General features: G+C 44.6%; 1 protein-coding gene across 3 annotated transcripts in view; it reads left to right on the forward strand.

Annotated features, from left to right (window-relative positions):
- Positions 1–21,820, forward strand: part of Ipo8 (importin 8) — a 70,698-nt gene that overhangs the window by 34,996 nt on the left and 13,882 nt on the right. For all 3 annotated transcript variants that reach the window (XM_057774370.1, XM_057774380.1, XM_057774391.1), the window contains exons 11-19: positions 2,961–3,037; positions 3,333–3,449; positions 4,764–4,853; positions 8,471–8,636; positions 9,798–9,958; positions 11,753–11,878; positions 16,542–16,608; positions 18,192–18,317; positions 19,264–19,361. In XM_057774370.1, coding sequence (XP_057630353.1) covers positions 2,961–3,037; positions 3,333–3,449; positions 4,764–4,853; positions 8,471–8,636; positions 9,798–9,958; positions 11,753–11,878; positions 16,542–16,608; positions 18,192–18,317; positions 19,264–19,361 — 1,028 coding nt within the window. The remainder of the gene's footprint in view (positions 1–2,960; positions 3,038–3,332; positions 3,450–4,763; positions 4,854–8,470; positions 8,637–9,797; positions 9,959–11,752; positions 11,879–16,541; positions 16,609–18,191; positions 18,318–19,263; positions 19,362–21,820) is intronic.

Raw genomic sequence — 21,820 nt, forward strand, 5'->3', positions numbered from 1 at the left:
TATGTGTAAATCTGTGTCCCATAGCTGAGGTATGTGGGAGCAGGAAGGCTGCCGTATTTATTTGCTTTATTTTATATTCTTTTTTCCTTTCTCATTCATGTCTGTATTCTCCTGGTCTTGATCCGCACAACTAAGGTATGTTGAAGGTGCTGTGAGAAAGTTGTTTTACGGTTTGAGTCAGGAGTGTAAAGTTCCATATTGCAGCTTGAACTCCTGCCAGGGCCCACCTTGTGGGACCTCGAGCGACAGAGCTCAGCATGCTGACTCCAGGAGCATTTCTTCTTCTCAGGGGAGCAAGGGAAGGAGCAGCACTGGGCGTCTCCATTCTCTCTCCATTCTGCCATTTCCTTTGAAACGTCCTTGTCCTGTGTTTCCTCCTCTTCCTCGTGTCCTCCCCTTTCCTAGTTTGCTTTGACAGCATAATGAAGTCATTCTTCCTTCTGTTTAAGGCTTTGTGAGATAGGTTCTCACTCACTTGTCCAGTCAGGCCCAGAACTTACTATGTAGGCTGGGCTCAGATTTATGACAGTCTTCATGGCTCAACTCTCTGAGTGCTGCATTTATAGGTGTATGCCATCTTGCCTGGAAAGGTGTGCTGGGATTGAATCAGGACTCTATGTGTGCTGAGTCTACACTGAGCTAACCTCCAACCCTAGAGCATTCTTCAGATGGTTAGCATTTTCTGTTTTATTTTTAAGACATTTTTATCTATGAATGTGTGGAAGCCCGAGAAGGCCAGAAGACAGTGTTGTGTTATTCCTTAGAGCTGTACTGAGAGGTCACCGTGAGCTGCCTGATGTGGGTGCTGGGGAACTGAACTTGCATCCCCTGGAAGAGCAGCAAGTGTTCTAAACTACTGAGGCATCTCTCAACCCGACTTTACTGCTCAGCCATCTCTCCAGCCCCAACTTTACTGCTCAGTTGTCCCTCCTCCCCATGTTAACTGCTCAGTCGTCCCTCCTCCCCATGTTAACTACTCAGCCGTCCCTCCTCCCCCATGTTAACTGCTCAGTCGTCCCTCCTCCCCATGTTAACTGCTCAGTCGTCCCTCCTCCCCCATGTTAACTGCTCAGCCGTCCCTCCTCCCCCATGTTAACTGCTCAGTCGTCCCTCCTCCCCCATGTTAACTGCTCAGCCGTCCCTCCTCCCCCATGTTAACTGCTCAGCCGTCCCTCCTCCCCCATGTTAACTGCTCAATTGTCCCTCTACCCCATGTTAACTACTCAACCATTCCTTCAGCCCTTCTTTTCTTTTGACTTGGTGAGAGTCTCTCTGTGTTCTCAGGATTACCTTGAACTTGCAGCAATCTAGGCACGGCCTCCCCACCACTGGATTATATGTGTGTGCCACTGTGCCCAACGTCTTGCCTTTTCCTCCAGCCCCTGTTTGGTTTTGTAATGTACAGTGTATTTACTTAACTTTTAGAAACCTAACGTTATTTAATTTATTCTTTGTTTTGGTAAAATGGTATCCTCATTTTTTGTTTTGTTTTTGTTTTTTTAAATATAACAACTAATAGTTCTAGTATCTTTATGCTTTAATACAATAAAAGAACCCTCTTATGTTTGCTCTCAGCCGCTTGCTATAGTGGGTAATTACGAATTTCACCAACTAGGGCTAGAGAAATGGCTCAGTAGTTAAGAGAACTGGATACTTTAGCAGAGAATCCAGGTTTAATTTCCAGCACCCACAAGGTGGCTCACAACTATCTGTAACTCTAGTTTCAGGGGGTCTGACACCCTCTTATAGCCTCCCTGGACAACAAGCATGAGGGGTATACTGACATTCATGAAGGCAAAATCTCATACACATATAATTTATTTTTAATTGCAAGTTGGTTAGAAGAGTATTGGCAACTGAAAACAGTCACCGAGGAGCTTCCCCCTTGGTTATTCTCTCCTGGAATGATTAAGAGGTCCTTCCAGTCATTTGACATAGGTGCTGTGTTTTCAACAATGACCACAGGGAAGAAGTCACTACATTCCTGTCTAAATGTATTGATTAATACTAAAACTGATGGTTTTTATCATATTCTGTAGTCATATTTGTCCAGTTCCCAAGAATAATCTGAGCTCAGGCTTCGATGCCGTGGAAGTGTGAGGTGAGCACCACAAGCTCGCATCCCTGTGTTCCTGTGTCTCAGCCTCTGTGAGAGGCAGTGTTTTCACCTGTGAGCAGGATACAAATACTGTGAAGACTGATAAGGAACTGGAATCCTAGTGTAAAGTTGTAGTACAGTACTCAGCATGGAGTGGTACTGAGTGGGGAGGTATGGGAGGGGTTTTGGAGACAGGGTTTTTCTGTGTAGCCCTGGCTGGCTTTGAATTCACTCTGTAGACCAGGCTGGCCTCAAAGTCACAGAGATCCACCTGCCCCTGCCTCCTGAGTGCTGGGAGTAAAGGCGTGCTCCACCAACAGCAAGTTTTCAAATTCTTAATGATACAGCCTGTTGTGAAACTGTGGAAGTTTCCATGGTATTATGTAGTATTTAAGAACTTCCCCATTGAACACAGAATCTGTCGAATATGTAAAGGGCCAGGCCCTCCTAGAATTCTTCCCCTACTGTTCCCTCTGCCTACCTGCTGTAGTCCATTCATGTAACCTCTGTCTCTTAATTCTTGCCATGTAAGCTTCTGTGTTCGATCCTTTATCCCTAGAGTCTAGAGCAGTGCCTGGCATAGAACACTTTGAATAAGTTTCTGTTGCATTTTGATAGAGGTGAAGTACATTCCCTGTGTTCAGGAAAATAGATACCTGAGACATACTGCTTTCCTTAGTCTTATCTCTTGGAAGGATGAGCACATGGTGTTTGCTAAACATGCTAAATCATAAGTTAGATTATGCATCAAAACCATGGGATCACAGCCTTAACGTCTTTACTCTGCAATCCACTGGACAGGTTTAAATCTGTATAATAAAGAGTTGTATTTTTATTAACAACATTTACTTTGACATTTTAGATATTTTTGAAGATTATGCATCTCCCACTACCGCAGCCCAAACCCTCTTGTACACAGCTGCGAAGAAAAGGAAAGAGGTATGCAGTCATTCTTAACCGAAAAGTAGCTTGTATTATTTGGCGTTCTAACATGTCCTCAATATTTATTAATTTATATCATTATTACTTACAACTTATCACTTTAAATAGTTTTTTAAAGTAAAGGATTGAAATATCTTTGATACCTTTCTTTTTGAGCTTATAGTTGATGAATAAAACACAGTAAAATGACTTTAATTTTGAAAATTAAATTTGAAAATGTACATTGTATTTATCATGGTGGTGATAAGATGGAGATTCATGCAGATTGAAATGGATTCTTCTATTTCTTTAGGTGTTGCCAAAAATGATGGCGTTCTGTTATCAAATACTAACAGACCCGAACTTTGACCCTAGGAAGAAAGATGGAGCCTTGCATGTGATTGGTTCCCTGGCTGAGATTTTGTTGAAGGTTAAGACTATCAGTTTCTTTTTTTTTTCATATGTTGGAAGGTATTTGTGTAGTGTTTCTGTGATAGTGTGTGTTCATGTGGTTTGGAGGCCAGAGTGATATGCCTTTCTCTATGGCTCCCCTTATTTTTATTACTTTACTTACTTTTATGTGTATGGGTATCTGTCTGAATGTGTGTCTGTGCACATATGTGTGCCTGGTGCCTGAACAGCTAGAAGAAGGTATCAGACTCACTGAAGCAGGAGTTACGGATGGTTATGAGGTGCCATGTGACTACTGAACTGAACCGGGGTCCTCTGGAAAAGGAGCCAGTACTCTCCACTGCTGAGCTCTCTCTCCAGCTGCTGTTTATTTTTAGACAGGTCTCTCATTAGCTTGGAACTTAAAATTGCTAGACTGGCCATTCAGCTTTGGGGATCTCCCATGCTTGGATTACAGATATGCACAGGTACACCATTACTCTGGCCGCTTTGAGAGTTTCGGTTCAGGTCCCCATGCTGTGTGGCAGACAGTTCACCAACTGAGCCGTTTGCCCAGCTCAGATTATCAACACTTAACTTAAAGCTGTGATGTTCAAGCCAATATAAGCATGAAAGTTCTTGGTGACCAATTCTGCTGAATTCTTTACTGTAAATATCCTTTCCATTATAGCCTACATACATTTAAAAATATGTAGTTATTATTTTTCTGTTTGGGATTTAAAAGTATTTTTATTACATTTTTCCAACATAATATTTTTATTGATTATATGGGTATTTTATATTGTGTACCATGATCACACTCACTTCCCAGTCCCCCGCAGTCCACTGCCACCCTTCTGATTTCTCCCCCCTGACAAAAGGAGGAGAGCTTTTATTGCGTTTTATTTCCTAATTTTGAGTGCATGTGCCTGTCCCTTTGCATATGTGCCCCATAACACAGGTGTGGAGGTCAGAGGAAGACGTGTGGGGGTTGGGAGTCAGTTCGTGCCTGTCTCTGTGTGGGTTCTAGGGATTGGCTTTGAGGCAGACATTTTTGTTTGCTGAGCCATCTCACCAGCTCTGTTTCCCACTTTCCTAACTGTGTGGAACTATAGCTCTGTAAAAAAGATCTGGAAGGATTTGGTATAATTTCTTCTTTGTACAAAAATCAATTAATATAAAACCGTTCTAAGATCCTATTTCTGACTTGCTTTAAAGATGTAGATCAGTTCTACAAAACTGGACATTAACTGCAGGTCATCGTAAACACTTTCGGGACGTGGCTCTTACATATGGTGGAATCACTGGCCACTGACATTAACTTTCTGTTCTTTTCCCTTTCTGTTCTTAACAGAAGAGTTTATTCAAGGACCAAATTGAGCTATTCCTACAGAACCATGTATTTCCATTATTATTGTCTAACCTGGGATATCTGCGAGCTAGAGTAAGTATTTCTTCTTCTCATACCTGTTATGAATCTTAAGATCTCACCTGTAGTGTAGTTTGTGAAGTGTGATGATTTGGTCAAAGACTTTTCATGTGTGCACTGTTCATGTGTGATGTGTTCATGTGTGCCCTGTTCATGTGTGCACTGTTCATGTGTGATGTGTTCATGTGTGCCCTGTTCATGGGTGACACTGTTCATGTGTGCCCTGTTCATGGGTGACACTGTTCATGTACAACACTGTTCATGTGTGTACTGTTCATGTGTGCCCTGTTCATGGGTGACACTGTTCATGTGTGCCCTGTTCATGGGTGACACTGTTCATGTGTGTACTGTTCATGTGTGCCCTGTTCATGGGTGACACTGTTCATGTGTGTACTGTTCATGGGTGACACTGTTCATGAGTGCCATGTTCATGTGTGCCCTGTTCATGGGCAACACTGTTCATGTACAACACTGTTTATGTGTGTACTGTTCATGGGCAACACTGTTCATGTGTGCCCTGTTCATGGGTGACACTGTTCATGTACAACACTGTTCATGTGTGTACTGTTCATGTGTGCCCTGTTCATGGGTGACACTGTTCATGTGTGCCCTGTTCATGGGCGACACTGTTCATGTGTGTACTGTTCATGTGTGCCCTGTTCATGGGTGACACTGTTCATGTGTGTACTGTTCATGTGTGCCCTGTTCATGGGTGACACTGTTCATGTGTGTACTGTTCATGGGTGACACTGTTCATGAGTGCCATGTTCATGTGTGCCCTGTTCATGGGCAACACTGTTCATGTACAACACTGTTTATGTGTGCCCTGTTCATGGGCAACACTGTTCATGTGTGCCCTGTTAATGGGCGACACTGTTCATGTGTGCACTGTTAATGGGCGATACTGTTCATGTGTGCCCTGTTCATGGGTGACACTTTTCACAGAGTACCGTCATCCTGTCTTTGTCCTGACACTGTCACAGAATACAGTCATCCTGTCTGTCCTGACACTGTCACAGAGTACAGCTATCTGTCTCTGTCCTGACACTGTCACAGAGTACCGTCACCCCGTCTCTGTCCTGACACTGTCATAGAGTACCGTCATCCCGTCTCTGTCCTGATACTGTCATAGAGTACCGTCACCCCGTCTCTGTCCTGACACTGTCACAGAGTACCGTCACCCCGTCTCTGTCCTGACACTGTCATAGAGTACCGTTATCTTGTCTCTGTCCTGACACTGTCACAGAGTACCGTCACCCCGTCTCTGTCCTGACACTGTCACAGAGTACCGTCATCCTGTCTCTGTCCTGACACTGTCACAGAGTACCGTCATCCTGTCTCTGTCCTGACACTGTCACAGAGTACCGTCATCCAGTCTCTGTCCTGACACTGTCACAGAGTACCGTCACCCCGTCTCTGTCCTGACACTGTCACAGAGTACCGTCACCCCGTCTCTGTCCTGACACTGTCACAGAGTACCGTCACCCCGTCTCTGTCCTGACACTGTCATAGAGTACCGTTATCTTGTCTCTGTCCTGACACTGTCATAGAGTACCGTCACCCCGTCTCTGTCCTGACACTGTCACAGAGTACCGTCATCCTGTCTCTGTCCTGACACTGTCATAGAGTACCGTTATCTCGTCTCTGTCCTGACACTGTCATAGAGTACCGTCACCCCGTCTCTGTCCTGACACTGTCATAGAGTACCGTCATCCTGTCTCTGTCCTGACACTGTCACAGAGTACCGTTATCTCGTCTCTGTCCTGACACTGTCACAGAGTACCGTCACCCCGTCTCTGTCCTGACACTGTCATAGAGTACCGTCATCCCGTCTCTGTCCTGACACTGTCACAGAGTACCGTCACCGCGTCTCTGTCCTGACACTGTCATAGAGTACCGTCATCCCGTCTCTGTCCTGACACTGTCACAGAGTACCGTCACCCCGTCTCTGTCCTGACACTGTCATAGAGTACAGTCACCCCGTCTCTGTCCTGACACTGTCATAGAGTACCGTTATCTCGTCTCTGTCCTGACACTGTCACAGAGTACCGTCACCGCGTCTCTGTCCTGACACTGTCATAGAGTACCGTCACCCCGTCTCTGTCCTGACACTGTCATAGAGTACCGTCACCCCGTCTCTGTCCTGACACTGTCACAGAGTACCGTCATCCTGTCTCTGTCCTGACACTGTCACAGAGTACCGTCACCCTGTCTCTGTCCTGACACTGTCATAGAGTACCGTCATCCTGTCTGTCCTGACACTGTCACAGAGTACCGTCATCCCGTCTCTGTCCTGACACTGTCATAGAGTACCGTCACCCTGTCTCTGTCCTGACACTGTCATAGAGTACCGTCATCCTGTCTCTGTCCTGACACTGTCACAGAGTACCGTCACCCTGTCTCTGTCCTGACACTGTCATAGAGTACCGTCATCCTGTCTCTGTCCTGACACTGTCACAGAGTACCGTCACCCTGTCTCTGTCCTGACACTGTCACAGAGTACCGTCATCCTGTCTCTGTCCTGACACTGTCATAGAGTACCGTCACCGCGTCTCTGTCCTGACACTGTCACAGAGTACAGTCATCCTGTCTGTCCTGACACTGTCATAGAGTACCGTCATCCTGTCTCTGTCCTGACACTGTCATAGAGTACAGTCACCCCGTCTCTGTCCTGACACTGTCATAGAGTACCGTTATCTCGTCTCTGTCCTGACACTGTCACAGAGTACCGTCACCGCGTCTCTGTCCTGACACTGTCATAGAGTACCGTCACCCCGTCTCTGTCCTGACACTGTCATAGAGTACAGTCACCCCGTCTCTGTCCTGACACTGTCACAGAGTACCGTCATCCCGTCTCTGTCCTGACACTGTCATAGAGTACAGTCATCCTGTCTGTCCTGACACTGTCATAGAGTACCGTCATCCTGTCTCTGTCCTGACACTGTCACAGAGTACCGTCACCCCGTCTCTGTCCTGACACTGTCATAGAGTACAGTCACCCTGTCTCTGTCCTGACACTGTCATAGAGTACCATCATCCTGTCTCTGTCCTGACACTGTCACAGAGTACCGTCACCCTGTCTCTGTCCTGACACTGTCATAGAGTACCGTTATCTCGTCTCTGTCCTGACACTGTCATAGAGTACCGTCACCGCGTCTCTGTCCTGACACTGTCACAGAGTACAGTCATCCTGTCTGTCCTGACACTGTCATAGAGTACCGTCATCCTGTCTCTGTCCTGATACTGTCACAGAGTACCGTCATCCTGTCTCTGTCCTGACACTGTCACAGAGTACCGTCACCCTGTCTCTGTCCTGACACTGTCATAGAGTACCGTTATCTTGTCTCTGTCCTGACACTGTCACAGAGTACCGTCACCCCGTCTCTGTCCTGACACTGTCATAGAGTACAGTTATCCTGTCTGTCCTGACACTGTCACAGAGTACCGTCACCGCGTCTCTGTCCTGACACTGTCACAGAGTACCGTCACCCCGTCTCTGTCCTGACACTGTCATAGAGTACCGTTATCTCGTCTCTGTCCTGACACTGTCATAGAGTACCGTCACCGCGTCTCTGTCCTGACACTGTCACAGAGTACCGTCACCCCAGTCTCTACCCCTTCTTTCATTGCAGTCCTGCTGGGTGCTGCACGCATTTAGTTCTCTGAAGTTTCATAATGAGCTCAACCTCAGAAATGCTGTTGAACTAGCGAAGAAGAGCCTGATTGAAGATGAGGAGATGCCCGTCAAGGTCGAAGCTGCGCTTGCACTGCAGTCCCTGATCTCTAACCAGACCCAAGGTGATGTTGCCTTTTTAAATCATTCATTTCCTTCCTTAAAGAAGGAGATTTCTAAGTCTGAGGATCCAGTTTCGATTTCTTGTCCCATTCTGAATTTTATAGGTACTTATTCTACCTGTTTTAGGAGCTCTGTTAGTGTGGTTTCCAGTTAAAAATTGTGGATACTGGGGTAAGCTGGGTCTTAAAACACCTGGACCAGCTTTGGTGCTCTCTTGTCTGGCTGCATGAAGTGGGGAAGGCATCTGGTGGCTTCTCTCTGAAGCTTAACAAAGTTGACAAGGCTCTAAACCTTTATCCTGTCTCAGTTTAAGAAGTTAGTGTGGACAGCACCAAGATTCAGCTCTAGGGTCTCTATGGTTCTACCAGTTCAGAAATTAGCAAGTAATATTTCCAGTGGGCAGTGACATAGGTATTTTTTGTTCACAAAGATCTAAGTAACCTTTGCAATTAAGTTCAGCTTCATGAGAACATGAACTTGTGTCCTGTTTTAGTGGGAAGACTGGATGAGGTGTAAAGATCTGCTGGGGGATGGGATTGATAGAGATGGGTCAGGACAGCGACAGCCCTCATCAGTGTTGACCATGGTGTTTGTGGGTAGAGATGGGTCAGGACAGCGACAGTCCCCATCAGAGCTGACCCTAGAATCTATAGGTAGAGATGGGCCAGGAAAGCGACAGCCCCCATCAGAACTGATCATGGTGTCTGTGGGTGGAGATGGGTCAGGACAGCGACAGCCCCCATCACTGCTGACCATAGTGTCTGTAGGTAGAGATGGGTCAGGATAGTGACAGCCCCCATCAGAGCTGACCATGGTGTTTGTGGGTAGAGATGGGTCAGGATAGTAACAGCCCCATCAGAGCTGACCATAGAATCTCTGGGTAGAGATGGGTCAGAACAGTGACAGCCGCAATCAGTGCTGACCATGGTGTCTGTGGGCAGGAGTTCCCATACTTGTCCGTGGGTACACAGTCAGGCTGATGACACAACATTTGTGTAACTAGAATTCCTTAGGCAGAGCACTACATCCTGATGCTGTGTGACTCTAGGAGGGTCACAGCTTTGTCATTGGCTCAGCACACACAGCAGCATCTAGAACCATATCTAGAGATACAGTGTGTGAGTGTCCAGCTCTTGCTGATTTCATTTACCTGCCTGCATTAGCCAAGGAGCACATGAAACCACACGTGAGGCCCATCATGCAGGAGCTGCTGCATATCGTCAGAGAGACGGAGAATGATGATGTCACCAACGTCATCCAGAAGATGATCTGTGAGTACAGTCATGAGGTGACCTCCATCGCTGTCGACACCACCCAGCACTTGGTAAGTGTTGGATGACTTCCACTGGGGAGGTGCGGACAAGCCTAGCTTAGTGAACCAGTGAGCTTATTGGGGTTACTTAAAGGAGAGTGGCTGGTCCAAGGCAGCGGTGTCATTGAAAAGCCTATTCTGACATGGGTGACTGGAAGCTGCATCTCTGGAGCTCCCTGTGTAACTTCCAGGCAACTCACTCTCTTCCCCAGTACTTACTGTCGTTATGATTTGGAGAAGAGCCTTGTGAATCCTAAGAATTTTGTGAATTCTGTTCTGTGAATCTTGTAAGGTTTGTTTGCTTTCTGAATCTTCTCTTCCCTTCACTCCCGTTAAGAAGAAATAGCCACATAGCAACAGTAAGAATGAGCTAAGTGTGTACTAGTTTTGTAAAGAACCCTTAACGGGGGCTGGAGAGATAGCTCAGTGGTTAAGAGCACTGACTGTTCTTCCAGGGGTCCTGGGTTCAACTCCCAGCCCACACGACAGCTCACAACTGTCTGTAATTCCAGATGGCATCAGCCATGTGCGTGTTTGTCATACAAACATACACGAAGGCAAAACATATATACACATTAAAAATAAAAGCCCTGAGGAGTCTAAATAAGGCCACCCTCCCAAATAAATTAAACTCCAGAATCTGGAGTTGAGTTTTATTTATATATAAAATCTTAACATGACAGCATTTGCCTTAGTAATATAAGGTATTCTTGGGTTTGGGTTGATCAGCCTTAACCCCATTCAGGACAGTCCTTCCACCTGCAATGTATTGAAATGTCATAACGACACTTTTGATATGAGTCATTTGAACTCTTGCACTTGGAATTGGAATTTCATTTTCCTTCTTTGGAAAATTTAAAATTTATTTTTATTGTATACGTTCTTGGTGTGTGTGTGTGATGCAGAACGTGGAGGCTCGAGGACAATTCTATAGAATTGGTTTTCTTCTTCCCCCTTTATGCGTGTCCTGGGCATTGAACTGTTACCAACCTTGTGTGGCCAGTGCCTTTTCCCACAGAACCGTCTTGCCAGTCCAGGAGAGTGTCTTCTGTTGATAAAAATGTTCCTGCTGTTTTCTCCTCTCCTGTGCTTCCTGATGTGGAATATCAGACCGCACCTGGGGCCTCCCATAGCTTTCTTCTCTTTTTTTCTGTGTCTGTTTTTGTTTCATCTTCCGAGTGATCTTTGGTTTCATCTTCTAAATGTTCTGTTATATCTTTCCTTTTAGAAACACTTATTTTCAGTGTTTCTAGAATTTGATTTTGAAGGTGAAGGTGTAAGTCACAAACACCAGTTTGGAATTATGATTAATAAAATGGTTATTTATTTAAAAGGGAAAAAACTTACAGATCACCGTCACAGACAACAGCCCTCTGCGCAATCAGGAAGGGAGTCTAGTCGCCGGAAGTGGAGCAGGAAGTAAGAGAGAACGAGGAGGGAAGTGGCTGCTTTTTTAAAGGGAGAGAGGCCACGCCCCAATGGGCTGGTATCTCAGCGGCTATTGGCTGGAGGAGCGGAAGGACCTCCCGCAACATGATTTAGTCTAAAGATTACTAGAAGTTAAATAAATATTAGTCAGTGGCTATAATAGCTCATATGTGGTTCATGTCAGTGACTATCACGGATGCAGAAGGGTGTTCATATAAGCATGACATGATCTACCATTGCAAGAGAAAAGGTGATTCAGTCAACAAAGTGTAGAACGTAGTGTCTGAGAAATGCTGGCCTTTGGGTGCAGCACTGCCCTGCCCCTCCGCCATGGTGCAATGATACCAGCTAGTGAGTATTCTAATGTAATTTTTACAGGCTGAGATATTTGGTAAAGTTCTTCAAAGTGATGAATATGAAGAAGTTGAAGACAAAACTGTCATGGCTATGGGAATTTTGCATACTATCGACACTATCCTAACAGTTGTGGAAGATCATCAAGAGGTGGGATTCCTCGTGTTTTATTATAGTGGTTATATTAACTGAAATTTATATGACTGGTGGTTATGAATTCTTGTCTTTTTAGTTTGGTGTCTGTGTGTGGTGTGCTCACCGTCACGTGTGTATGGAAGTTAGAGAACAGCTTTTGTGTTTTCTTCTTCCATTGTGAGTTTTGGGGACTGAACTCAGGTGGCCAGGCATTTGTGGTAAATGATTTTTTCCCTTTAATTTTTTTTAAAATTTATATATTTGTTGTGTGTATACTGAATGTATGCACGTATGTGGGTATCCTTAGAGGCCAGAAGAGGGCCTCGGATTTCCTGGAGCTGGAGTTATCCGCAGTTGTGGGCCACCTGATATGGGTGCTGCGATGGGAACCCAGGTTCGCTGAAAAAGCAGCAAGCATTTTTAACCATTGCGATTCTACCTCCTGAGCCATCTCACCAGCCTAAAGTCTTGGTGTTAAAGATTTGTATTTATTGTATTGGTAAGTTTTAAGAATTGTCCTCACCAAATCACAATCCCAGAGAACCTAGACAACAATGAGGACCCTAAGAGAGACATACATAGATCTAATCTACATGGGAAGTAGAAAAAGACAAGATCTTCTGAGTAAGTTGGGAGCATGGGGACCTGGGGAGAGGGTTGAAGGGGGAGGGGAGTGGAAGGGAGGGGAGCAGAGAAAAATGTAGAGCTCTCAATAAAAATCAATAAAATTATAAAAAAAAAAAAGAAAAGAAAACAGGCTGAGTAAGCCATAGGGAGCAAACCAGTAAGCAGCACTCCTCCATGGCCTCTGCATAAGCTCCTGCCTCTAGGTTCCTGCCCTATTTGAGTTCCTGTCCTAACTTCCTTCAGTGATGGACTGTTACCTGAAAGTGTAAGTCAAATAAACCCTTTTTTTCTCAAAAAAAAAAAAAAAAAAAAAAAAAAGAATTGTCCTCATAATTGAGCATTTGTACAGGAACCAGGACTTGGTAGTGAAATCCTGTGTCCAAACACACAAACAAATAAATTGAATTTCTCTCAAATTTTAAAGTAATGTGTTAAGATGATCAAGGAGGGAACTTACACATTTATTGAAAGTAACCTGCATACACCTTTGTATTAATCTGAGTCTAGGTCATCATATCTCCTGTGTGCCAGGCTAGGTTTCTGTGAATTCCAGATTGAACAGAACAGGGGACTTGCCTTCTAGGAACCCACAGTCTAATCTTTGTGGAGAAGGATGGAACTTTCAGTTACAGTGGCGGGTTAGTAAGGAGCAGGGTTGTGATGCCGAAGGTACAGTAAGGATGGGAAGGAGTAAGCAAGAACTTGATGACATCCAGATCCCAGAGGATCACTGAGCTATAGAATTAACTTTTTGAGACTGTGTGTCATGCCACCCAGGCTGACCCCAGACTTACTCTGTAGCTGAGGATGGCCTTGAACTCCAGATCCTCCTGTCCTGCTCAGTGAGGGTTTGGGAAGCACTGTTAGCCATGTGACTACACGTTCATCCCATGCTCGTAAGGCACCCAGATTGCTGAACCAGTGCAGTGTTACTCTGCTAGACCTTCCTGCACCTCAGGACTTTATGTAAAATTTTAATTTCCATATTCAGTATTTTAATTTTGTGTTTTCATGTTGAAAATCTGGTCGTCTTGGTGACAGTGCGGTAGACCAAATTAACTTAGCGTAGCTGTGCTTAGGCCAGCCAGACTTCCTTCTCTGTGTTTTCAGTCTCGTGAGACCTAGGAAGTCACTGACCCAGTTTTTCCTAGTATGGTATGGTGAGGAGAGCAAACCGCAGGATTATTTTAGAAACAATAACTCTTTGTCTTTTGCTTAATCTTTTTGATCTTGATATTAATTTTTGAACTTCAAGTAATGTTGAGCATTCAAAGTTAACAACTATAATCATCAAAGGAGGTATGAGTTAAAGTTGAGACACATTAAGCAAATCACATCTGCCTTCCTGCCTAGAGATGAAAATATAAAACCTTCAGCGTAATTAGAGGCAACCCTGGCTGCGATCTGGCCTCCTGGTCACCTGTTCTTACTTTTATCGTTTCTCTGGTCCTTTTCCTCCCTGCAGACCCTCCCATATGCTCCCCTCTCTTTCATCAATTGTTGCGTGCATGTGTGTATATCTTAGTTATATGTGTGTGTGTGTGTCTATACATGGGTATGTGTATATCTTAGTTATATATGTGTGCGTGTGTCTATACATGGGTATGTGTATATCTTAGTTATATATGTGTGCGTGTGTCTACACGTGGGTATGTGTATATCTTAGTTATTTGTGTGTGCGTGTGTCTACACGTGGGTATGTGTATATCTTAGTTATATGTGTGTGCGTATGTGCACATAGGTGTGTCAAATCCCCAGGAACTGGAGTTACTCTGCTCAACATCTGTGCTGTGAGCTGAACTGGACCCTTGGAGTTCTCACACACTCTTGACTGCTGAGACCTCTCCCCTTCCCCATTCATTAACTTTGAACTTCCATGTAGTGAAGGTGAACTCTGGAAGCCAGACTTCTCTCAAAGAAGAACACACCTATTGTTGGTTAGAAAGGGCAAAATTGGAAATCCAGAATGGGTACTCAAACAGGTTCATTTTTATCTGATGTTTTAAGGATATTGGTAGAGTCCAGATTTTGGATTATTTGAACTTGAAAATAATAGTTTAGTAAATATCAGATTATCAAACTGTACCTATAAATTATTTCAATTAAATAAAATACCCAAAATGAAATTAAAATAGAGTATTAGACTATGTTCTAAGGTTGAATTATAAATTTACATGAAAGTATATCTCACCACTGATTTTAACTTTTATTCACTTAAAAAAATACAAAATAGTATCATACAGGAATAGTGTCGTTCACCTTTAATCCTAACACTTGGGAGGCAGAGGCAGACAGATTTCTGTGAGTTCAAGGCCAGCCTGTTCTACAGAGTGAGTTCCAGGAACAACTGGAGATAGAGTAAGACCCTGTCTTAGGGGTCTTATCTGATACAGCAGCTAGTCTCTGGAAGCAAAGACGGGAAGGATTCTCAAGTTTGGGTCCAATGATTGCCACATACCCTCCTCTGAGGAACGTTGGTAGTTGGCAGGACCACTCCTGGTGGACTCTTGACTTGTAGACACCGCTGATGATGAAGGTGGGAGTTGTTCTGCTCAGGAGGTGGAGCTGCATAGCAACACATTGTGCAGTAGTTTTAACTGACATGTTCCACTCATTGTATCTCGTGATTGTTCCCGATCAGTCAGTAAGCATATAGTTTTAATAGTATTCTCTTGTGTGCGTGTCACATTTACACAGCCAGCCCGTCACGAATAGATACTGACATTCTCTGCTAAATGGATATTTGGTTGTTGCTGTCACAGATATTGCTGCGCCGAATGGCCTTATCCATGGCCTGTCACTGGAGTGAGAAGTATCTGTGGTGACTTCCTCGAGGAGATGTGTGGTGTTTGTGATCTAACGAATAAGGCTTGCATGAAGCTCAGAGTGCATACCTAGCCACTAGTTAGCCATAGAGGCCAGGCCATGGCGGCACACACCTTTAATCCCAACACTCGGGGAGGCAGAGGCAAATAAATCTCTGTGAGTTCAAGGCTACCCTGGGCTACACTAGATTGATCCAGTGTCAAAGAGAAATACAACCAGGTGATAGTGGCTCACACCTTTAATCCCAGTACTTGGGAGGTAGAGACAGGACGGGATATGGCTGGGCAGAGAGGAATATAAGGCGGGAGGAGACAGGAGTTCAAGGCATCTGAGCATTCAGTCTGAGGACTTGTAGAGACAAAATCTGAAGATTTTGTAGAAGTAAGAACTAGTGGTTGGCTGCTCTGCTTCTCTGATCTTTCAGCGTTTATCCCTATATCTGACTCAGAGTTTTTATTAAAACCAATTAGAACTTAAAAAAATACCAGAAAAAGTAAAAGAATTCTTGCATAACCCTAAGGAAGTAATGAAAGTCACAACCTAAGTAAGAAACCACCTGACTGCAAAACTCAAGCATGTGAGTGTGCAATCCTGAGATCAGAGCGCCTGTCGTCCTGCCCCTCACTTCTGACACAGCCGTATAGTGTCAGTCGTCATGTGTGAGGGTGACAGTCTCTTCGTGAGCTTGAGGCTCTTCTTTATTATTGTTTTATAGGCTTAGCTGCTTTTCTGTCAAGTTGTTAGAGTTCGTATATAAGGGGAATTTAATGTTGTTTGCGATACCACTGGACTGTTTCAGTCTATGTGCCTTTGTCTTGATCTGCTCCTGCCCCTGTGTGGGAAGTACTTGACAGTGTTGCAGTCAGGTGGTTTCTTACTTTGGCTGTGACTCTCTTTACTTCCTTAGGGTTATACAAGAATTCTTTTACTTTTTCTGGTACATTTTATATTAAGTTTTTTACATAGAAATCTTTGATCCATTAGGAATCATTTGCTTTAGAATATGAGGTAGGGACGTATCTAATTCTAATTTTCCATGGATTTAACTTTCATTCCTATCATTGGTCTGCTTTCAGAATTCTCTCGTATTTTTACATATATAATTTTTACATGAAGATTGTAACTTCTCTCAAATATCTGGATATTTTATTAATATAATATTAATTTACACAATAACCTTAGAATGACTACAGTAAATTTTAGATTCTTTAAAATTTGTCTTTAGATCACACAGCAGTTGGAGAACATCTGCCTGAGAATCATCGATCTTGTTTTACAGAAGCATGTCATTGGTAAGTTCAGAGGTCAGAGAAGAGGTAAACTGAGATTTTTTTTCAATTTGATGAACTCAAAAGTGTACTCTTTTGGTTCTTTAAACTTGGGCAGACAGTTTTGAGAGAGTGGAACTTGCATTCTTTAAACTTGAGGCTCAGCTTTCTGATATTAGCTAGGTATATTCTCATTCAGTGGTGAACTCCTAATGTGTCCAGAGAAGAATTTTTGTTTTTAGGAAATTTAAAGGATGGTGAATGTAATGTCTACATTTTCAGCAGAACTGGGCTGGGGCTGGGGATACAGGTCAGTTGGTGGAGGGCTTGCCTGGCAGGCAGGAAGCCCTGGACTTGTTCCCAGCACCAACAGACCCCCATGTGGGTGGGACTTGCCTGAGTTCATGATAGTGCGTATGAAAACATAACATTTCTTTGGGCCTCTTATAGTGGGTATAAAGTGTTCTGAGGTCAATAAAGAATACTGCTCAAGCCGGGCGGTGGTGGCGCACGCCTTTAATCCCAGCACTCCAGAGGCAGAGGCAGGCGGATCTCTGTGAGTTCGAGACCAGCCTGGTCTGCAAGAGCTAGTTCCAGGACAGGCTCCAAAACCACAGAGAAACCCTGTCTCGAAAAATCGAAGGGAAAAAAAAAAAAAGATTACTGCTCAAACTGCAAGTTCTATAACTTGAGGAAAATGCTCTTTTATAATTATTAGTAAAACTATAAACGAGATAGTAATGTATATTATCTCTGTATCATTAAGCTCTCCAGAAATTACTAATAGCTTATACATTTTAAATTTACATGATAGAGGTATGCTAATACAGTTATCCTATATACTTGCAATATGAATTTACAGATAGAAATTCTATTTTATGCTATAAAATAGAAATTTGATTTTCTTGTTATTGGTTTTTTGTTTTTGTTTTTTTGAGACAGGGTCTCACTATATAGCTCTGGCTATCCTGGAACTCTTCTTTGTAGACCAGGCTGGCCTCCAGACATCCATCTGCCTCTGCCTCCTGAGTACTGGGATTAAAGATGTGTGCTACTATGCCTGACTGAAATTTGACTTCTTTTTCTTCTCCACAGGTTGTCACGGCTTTGCCTGGAACTTGCTGTGTATCCCAGGCTGGCCTTGATCTTAGAGATCTGCCTGCCTCTGCCCCTGCCTCCAGAGTGCTGGGACTACAGGCCACTATAAAATAGAAATTCCAGCCGGGTGGTGGTGGCGCACGCCTTTAATCCCAGCACTCGGGAGGCAGAGGCAGGTGGATCTCTGTGAGTTCGGGGCCAGCCTGGTCTACAAGAGCTAGTTCCAGGACAGGAACCAAAAGCTACGGAGAAACCCTGTCTCGAAAAATCCAAAAAAAAAAAAAAAAAGAAAGAAATTCCAAGTTGTTGTTTTTTCAGTACTATGAGCAGATTGTCGTTTTGCCTTGTTGAGTAGAGGACTGATTTTAGAGTTGAAGGCAGCCTCGTTTATGCTCCTGAGGAAGCTGTTCAGGAAGATTGTGGCTCATGGGAGCAATGTTTTCAGTCCTCTGTGTGGTCCCTTTGATCTCTGTTTCCTCCCATTCTAACGAGAGGTTTTTCCCTTCTAGAATTCTATGAGGAAATCCTCTCCCTGGCATACAGTTTAACCTGCCATGCCGTCTCCCCGCAGATGTGGCAGCTCCTGGGCATTTTATATGAAGTTTTCCAGCAGGATTCCTTTGAGTACTTTACAGGTACGTAATGATCACACTACAGTTCTTTCTAGCCATGCTTCCCTTAGCAATCGGGGATTAGTACTAATCAGACGTGGGGTGCTTATAGCACTGTTCCAGCCCTTAGACAGTCAGAGGAGGTGGGTTTGTATGTCTCGTTTCTTATGTTCATTTGCAGCCAGAGCATGTATCCATGTGTTCATCGAGTAAATATTTCTGAACACAGCTATGTTCTAAGCACTGCTCTCAACCCAGCCATCCGGCAGTGAACAGCTGAGTCCTTCTCTAGTTTTCATTCTTGGGTCATCGGGGGTTGGCAAGGGTGAACTAAAGGCAACCACTGAGAACCTTGGCAGCGTGTCGGGTCGTGCTGCTAAGGAGACACGGTGTCTGAGTGCTGCAGCAGTGCTGAGGAGACACGGTGTCTGAGTGCTGCAGCAATGCTGAGGAGACACGGTGTCTGAGTGCTGCAGCAGTGCTGAGGAGACACGGTGTCTGAGTGCTGCAGCAGTGCTGAGGAGACACGGTGTCTGAGTGCTGCAGCAGTGCTGAGGAGACACGGTGTCTGAGTGCTGCAGCAATGCTGAGGAGACACGGTGTCTGAGTGCTGCAGCAGTGCTGAGGAGACACGGTGTCTGAGTGCTGCAGCAGTGCTGAGGAGACACGGTGTCTGAGTGCTGCAGCAATGCTGAGGGAGACACGGTGTCTGAGTGCTGCAGCAGTGCTGAGGAGACACGGTGTCTGAGTGCTGCAGCAATGCTGAAGAGACACGGTGTCTGAGTGCTGCAGCAATGCTGAGGAGACACGGTGTCTGAGTGCTGCAGCAATGCTGAGGAGACACGGTGTCTGAGTGCTGCAGCAATGCTGAGGGAGACATGGTGTGTGACTGCTACAGCAGTGCCCCAGTGGGAACATTCATTTCTGTTCCTGTTGCACACATCTCAGTGGGCTTCTGATCTTTCTCCAGACATGATGCCTCTTCTGCATAATTACGTGACAGTAGACACCAACACGCTGCTGTCCAATCCAAAGCACTTGGAAGTCCTGTTCTCCATGTGCAGGAAGGTAGGTGCAGCCTCTCCTGTCACGTGAGTCTTCGCAACGTCTGGTGTTTAGTTTACCGGAATAGACTTGTCAGTTTCATTTTAAAAATTAGTTTGTGATTGTTGTAATTTTAGTTTCACAATGTGTTATACGTTTTACTTATGAGTGTCACTTCCGTGTTTATGTACTTTGAAAATTTTAAGTAAATACAGCCATCTCTCTGTATCCATGGAGACTCTGTGGATGTCAGACTCTGGTCCTCCAGTCTCATAACTGACAAGTACGGTATCTGCCCATAGCCACCGTGCATCTCAACCCACTTGTATAATAACACCCAGTACAATAGAGTGTGATGTGAAGAGTCGTTACACCACGTGGGCCAGAGAATCAGGACAGCAAAAGAATCTACAAATTTAGTGTAGATCCGAGTTCTAAGAAAACATTTGACTTGGGATTGGCTGAACCCACCTCCTGTGGTTTGGAGGGCCAGCACTCTACTTTTCTTTCCATTTCTTTTTTCTTTCAAAAATATAAACTTGTGGGTGCTGGAGAGATGGCTCAGTGGTTGAGAGCACTTGTTGCTCTTGCAGAGGACTCAGGTTCGGTTCTCAGCGCCCACATGGTGGCTCACAGCCGTCTGTGACTCCAGTCCCTGTGGACTCAGGTTCGGTTCTCAGCGCCCACATGGTGGCTCACAGCCGTCTGTGACTCCAGTCCCTGTGGACTCAGGTTCGGTTCTCAGCGCCCACATGGTGGCTCACAGCATCTGTAACTCCAGTCCCTGTGGACTCAGGTTCGGTTCTCAGCACCCGCATGGTAGCTCACAGCCGTCTGTGACTCTGGTCCCTGTGGACTCAGGTTTGGTTCTCAGCACCCACATGGTGGCTCACAGCATCTGTAACTCCAGTCCCTGTGGACTCAGGTTCGGTTCTCAGCACCCGCATGGTAGCTCACAGCCGTCTGTGACTCCGGTCCCTGTGGATTTGAATGCCTTTTTCTGGCCTCTGGGCACCAGACATGTACATGATGCACATACTTACATGAAAGCCATACACTTACATAGATAAAATTAAATAAATATAAAAAGAAAATTTAAAAACATAAACTTGTGGATAATTAAAGTGATGGGAAAACTAACGATACAGTTTGCCAACCTGTGACAGAATGGTACCAATCTTTACCTTCAATTAATTGTATACTGGAAGCCACCTGTGTACCTATGTGTAGTTAATTTGAACATAAGCACCATAAAACAATGATAAAAGTTACAAGAGCATACTTTGTTCAGTATGTGATAATTCATTGATGCTTATACACAGATATAATTGTCCACTATGTTAACTTAATCCTCATTTGGTTATATCCTAAGAAGTTTTTGATGACTAAGTCATGTTTACCTCCTTTAGGTAAGTGTGTCTGTGTAAACTTGTGTTACATCAAGCTGGCAGGCAGATTGTGGAAAGTTCAACTAGTCAGAAACCAAGAAATTTGACTGTAGAATTAGAGGGAAAATAACTATAATGTAGCCCATGTTCTCATTAGCAGGGAGGTGTATTCGGGGCTGGAGAGAGTGCTCAGCTGGTAACTAGTGTATCTGGTTTAGGTCCCAGCTAGATTATAAAGAGCTTACAAAGTTGTACAGATGTCTTATCTATCCTGAGATTTTAAACCTTCTGTAGCTCTGTGATAGCCCCTTGCACTCCCACCTGTCGGTCTTCAGGTTTTAGCCCTCAGTTGTAGGGTGTTGAGGAAAGGGGGACAGAGAGCTGTAGTAGAGCAGTTGTGTGTACCATCGCAGTTCAGCTGCTCCTGCAGCAAAGGCCAGGCAGTGTTCACAGCAGGTTCTTGTCAAGTAGGTGACATGTAGCTCATTTTTAGTTCTAATACTAGCTCATATTTAAAGAACTCCTGCAATGCATCAGGCATTTCCTGTGTGCTTTAAAAATATTTATTTTTAAGTGTGTGTGTGTGTGTGTGTGTGTGTGTGAGAGAGAGAGAGAGAGACAGACAGACAGACAGACAGACAGGCAGACAGACAGACTGTACTGCTCAAGGCGGCCAGAAGAAAGCATCCGGTCCCCTGGAGCTGGTGTCATAAGTGGTTATGCGTCTCGCAGTGTGGGTGCTGGGAACCAAATTCTGGTCCTCTGCCAGGGCATTCTTAACTACCGAGACATCTCTGTAGGCCGTCCCCCCCCCCTCCCCAATATTCTGTTTGGGACAGGGTTTTACTGTGTAGCTCTGACTGGCCTGGAACTCATTTTGTTTACCAGGCTGGTTTGGAACTCACAGAAATCCACCTGCCTCTGCCTTCTGAATGCTGGGATTAAAGGCATGTGACACCATGTCAGACTCTTTTAAAAATATTTTTGATAACATGAATTAATTATTCATAGTAATGTTTCATTATAACATTATTTTCATACATGCACTTGTATGTCAGCCATAATTGCTCATTATTGCCCCCGCTTGTCTGGCTC

The sequence above is a fragment of the Chionomys nivalis genome, chromosome 1 (genome assembly GCF_950005125.1).
Source record: "Chionomys nivalis chromosome 1, mChiNiv1.1, whole genome shotgun sequence".
NCBI lineage: Eukaryota > Metazoa > Chordata > Mammalia > Rodentia > Cricetidae > Chionomys > Chionomys nivalis.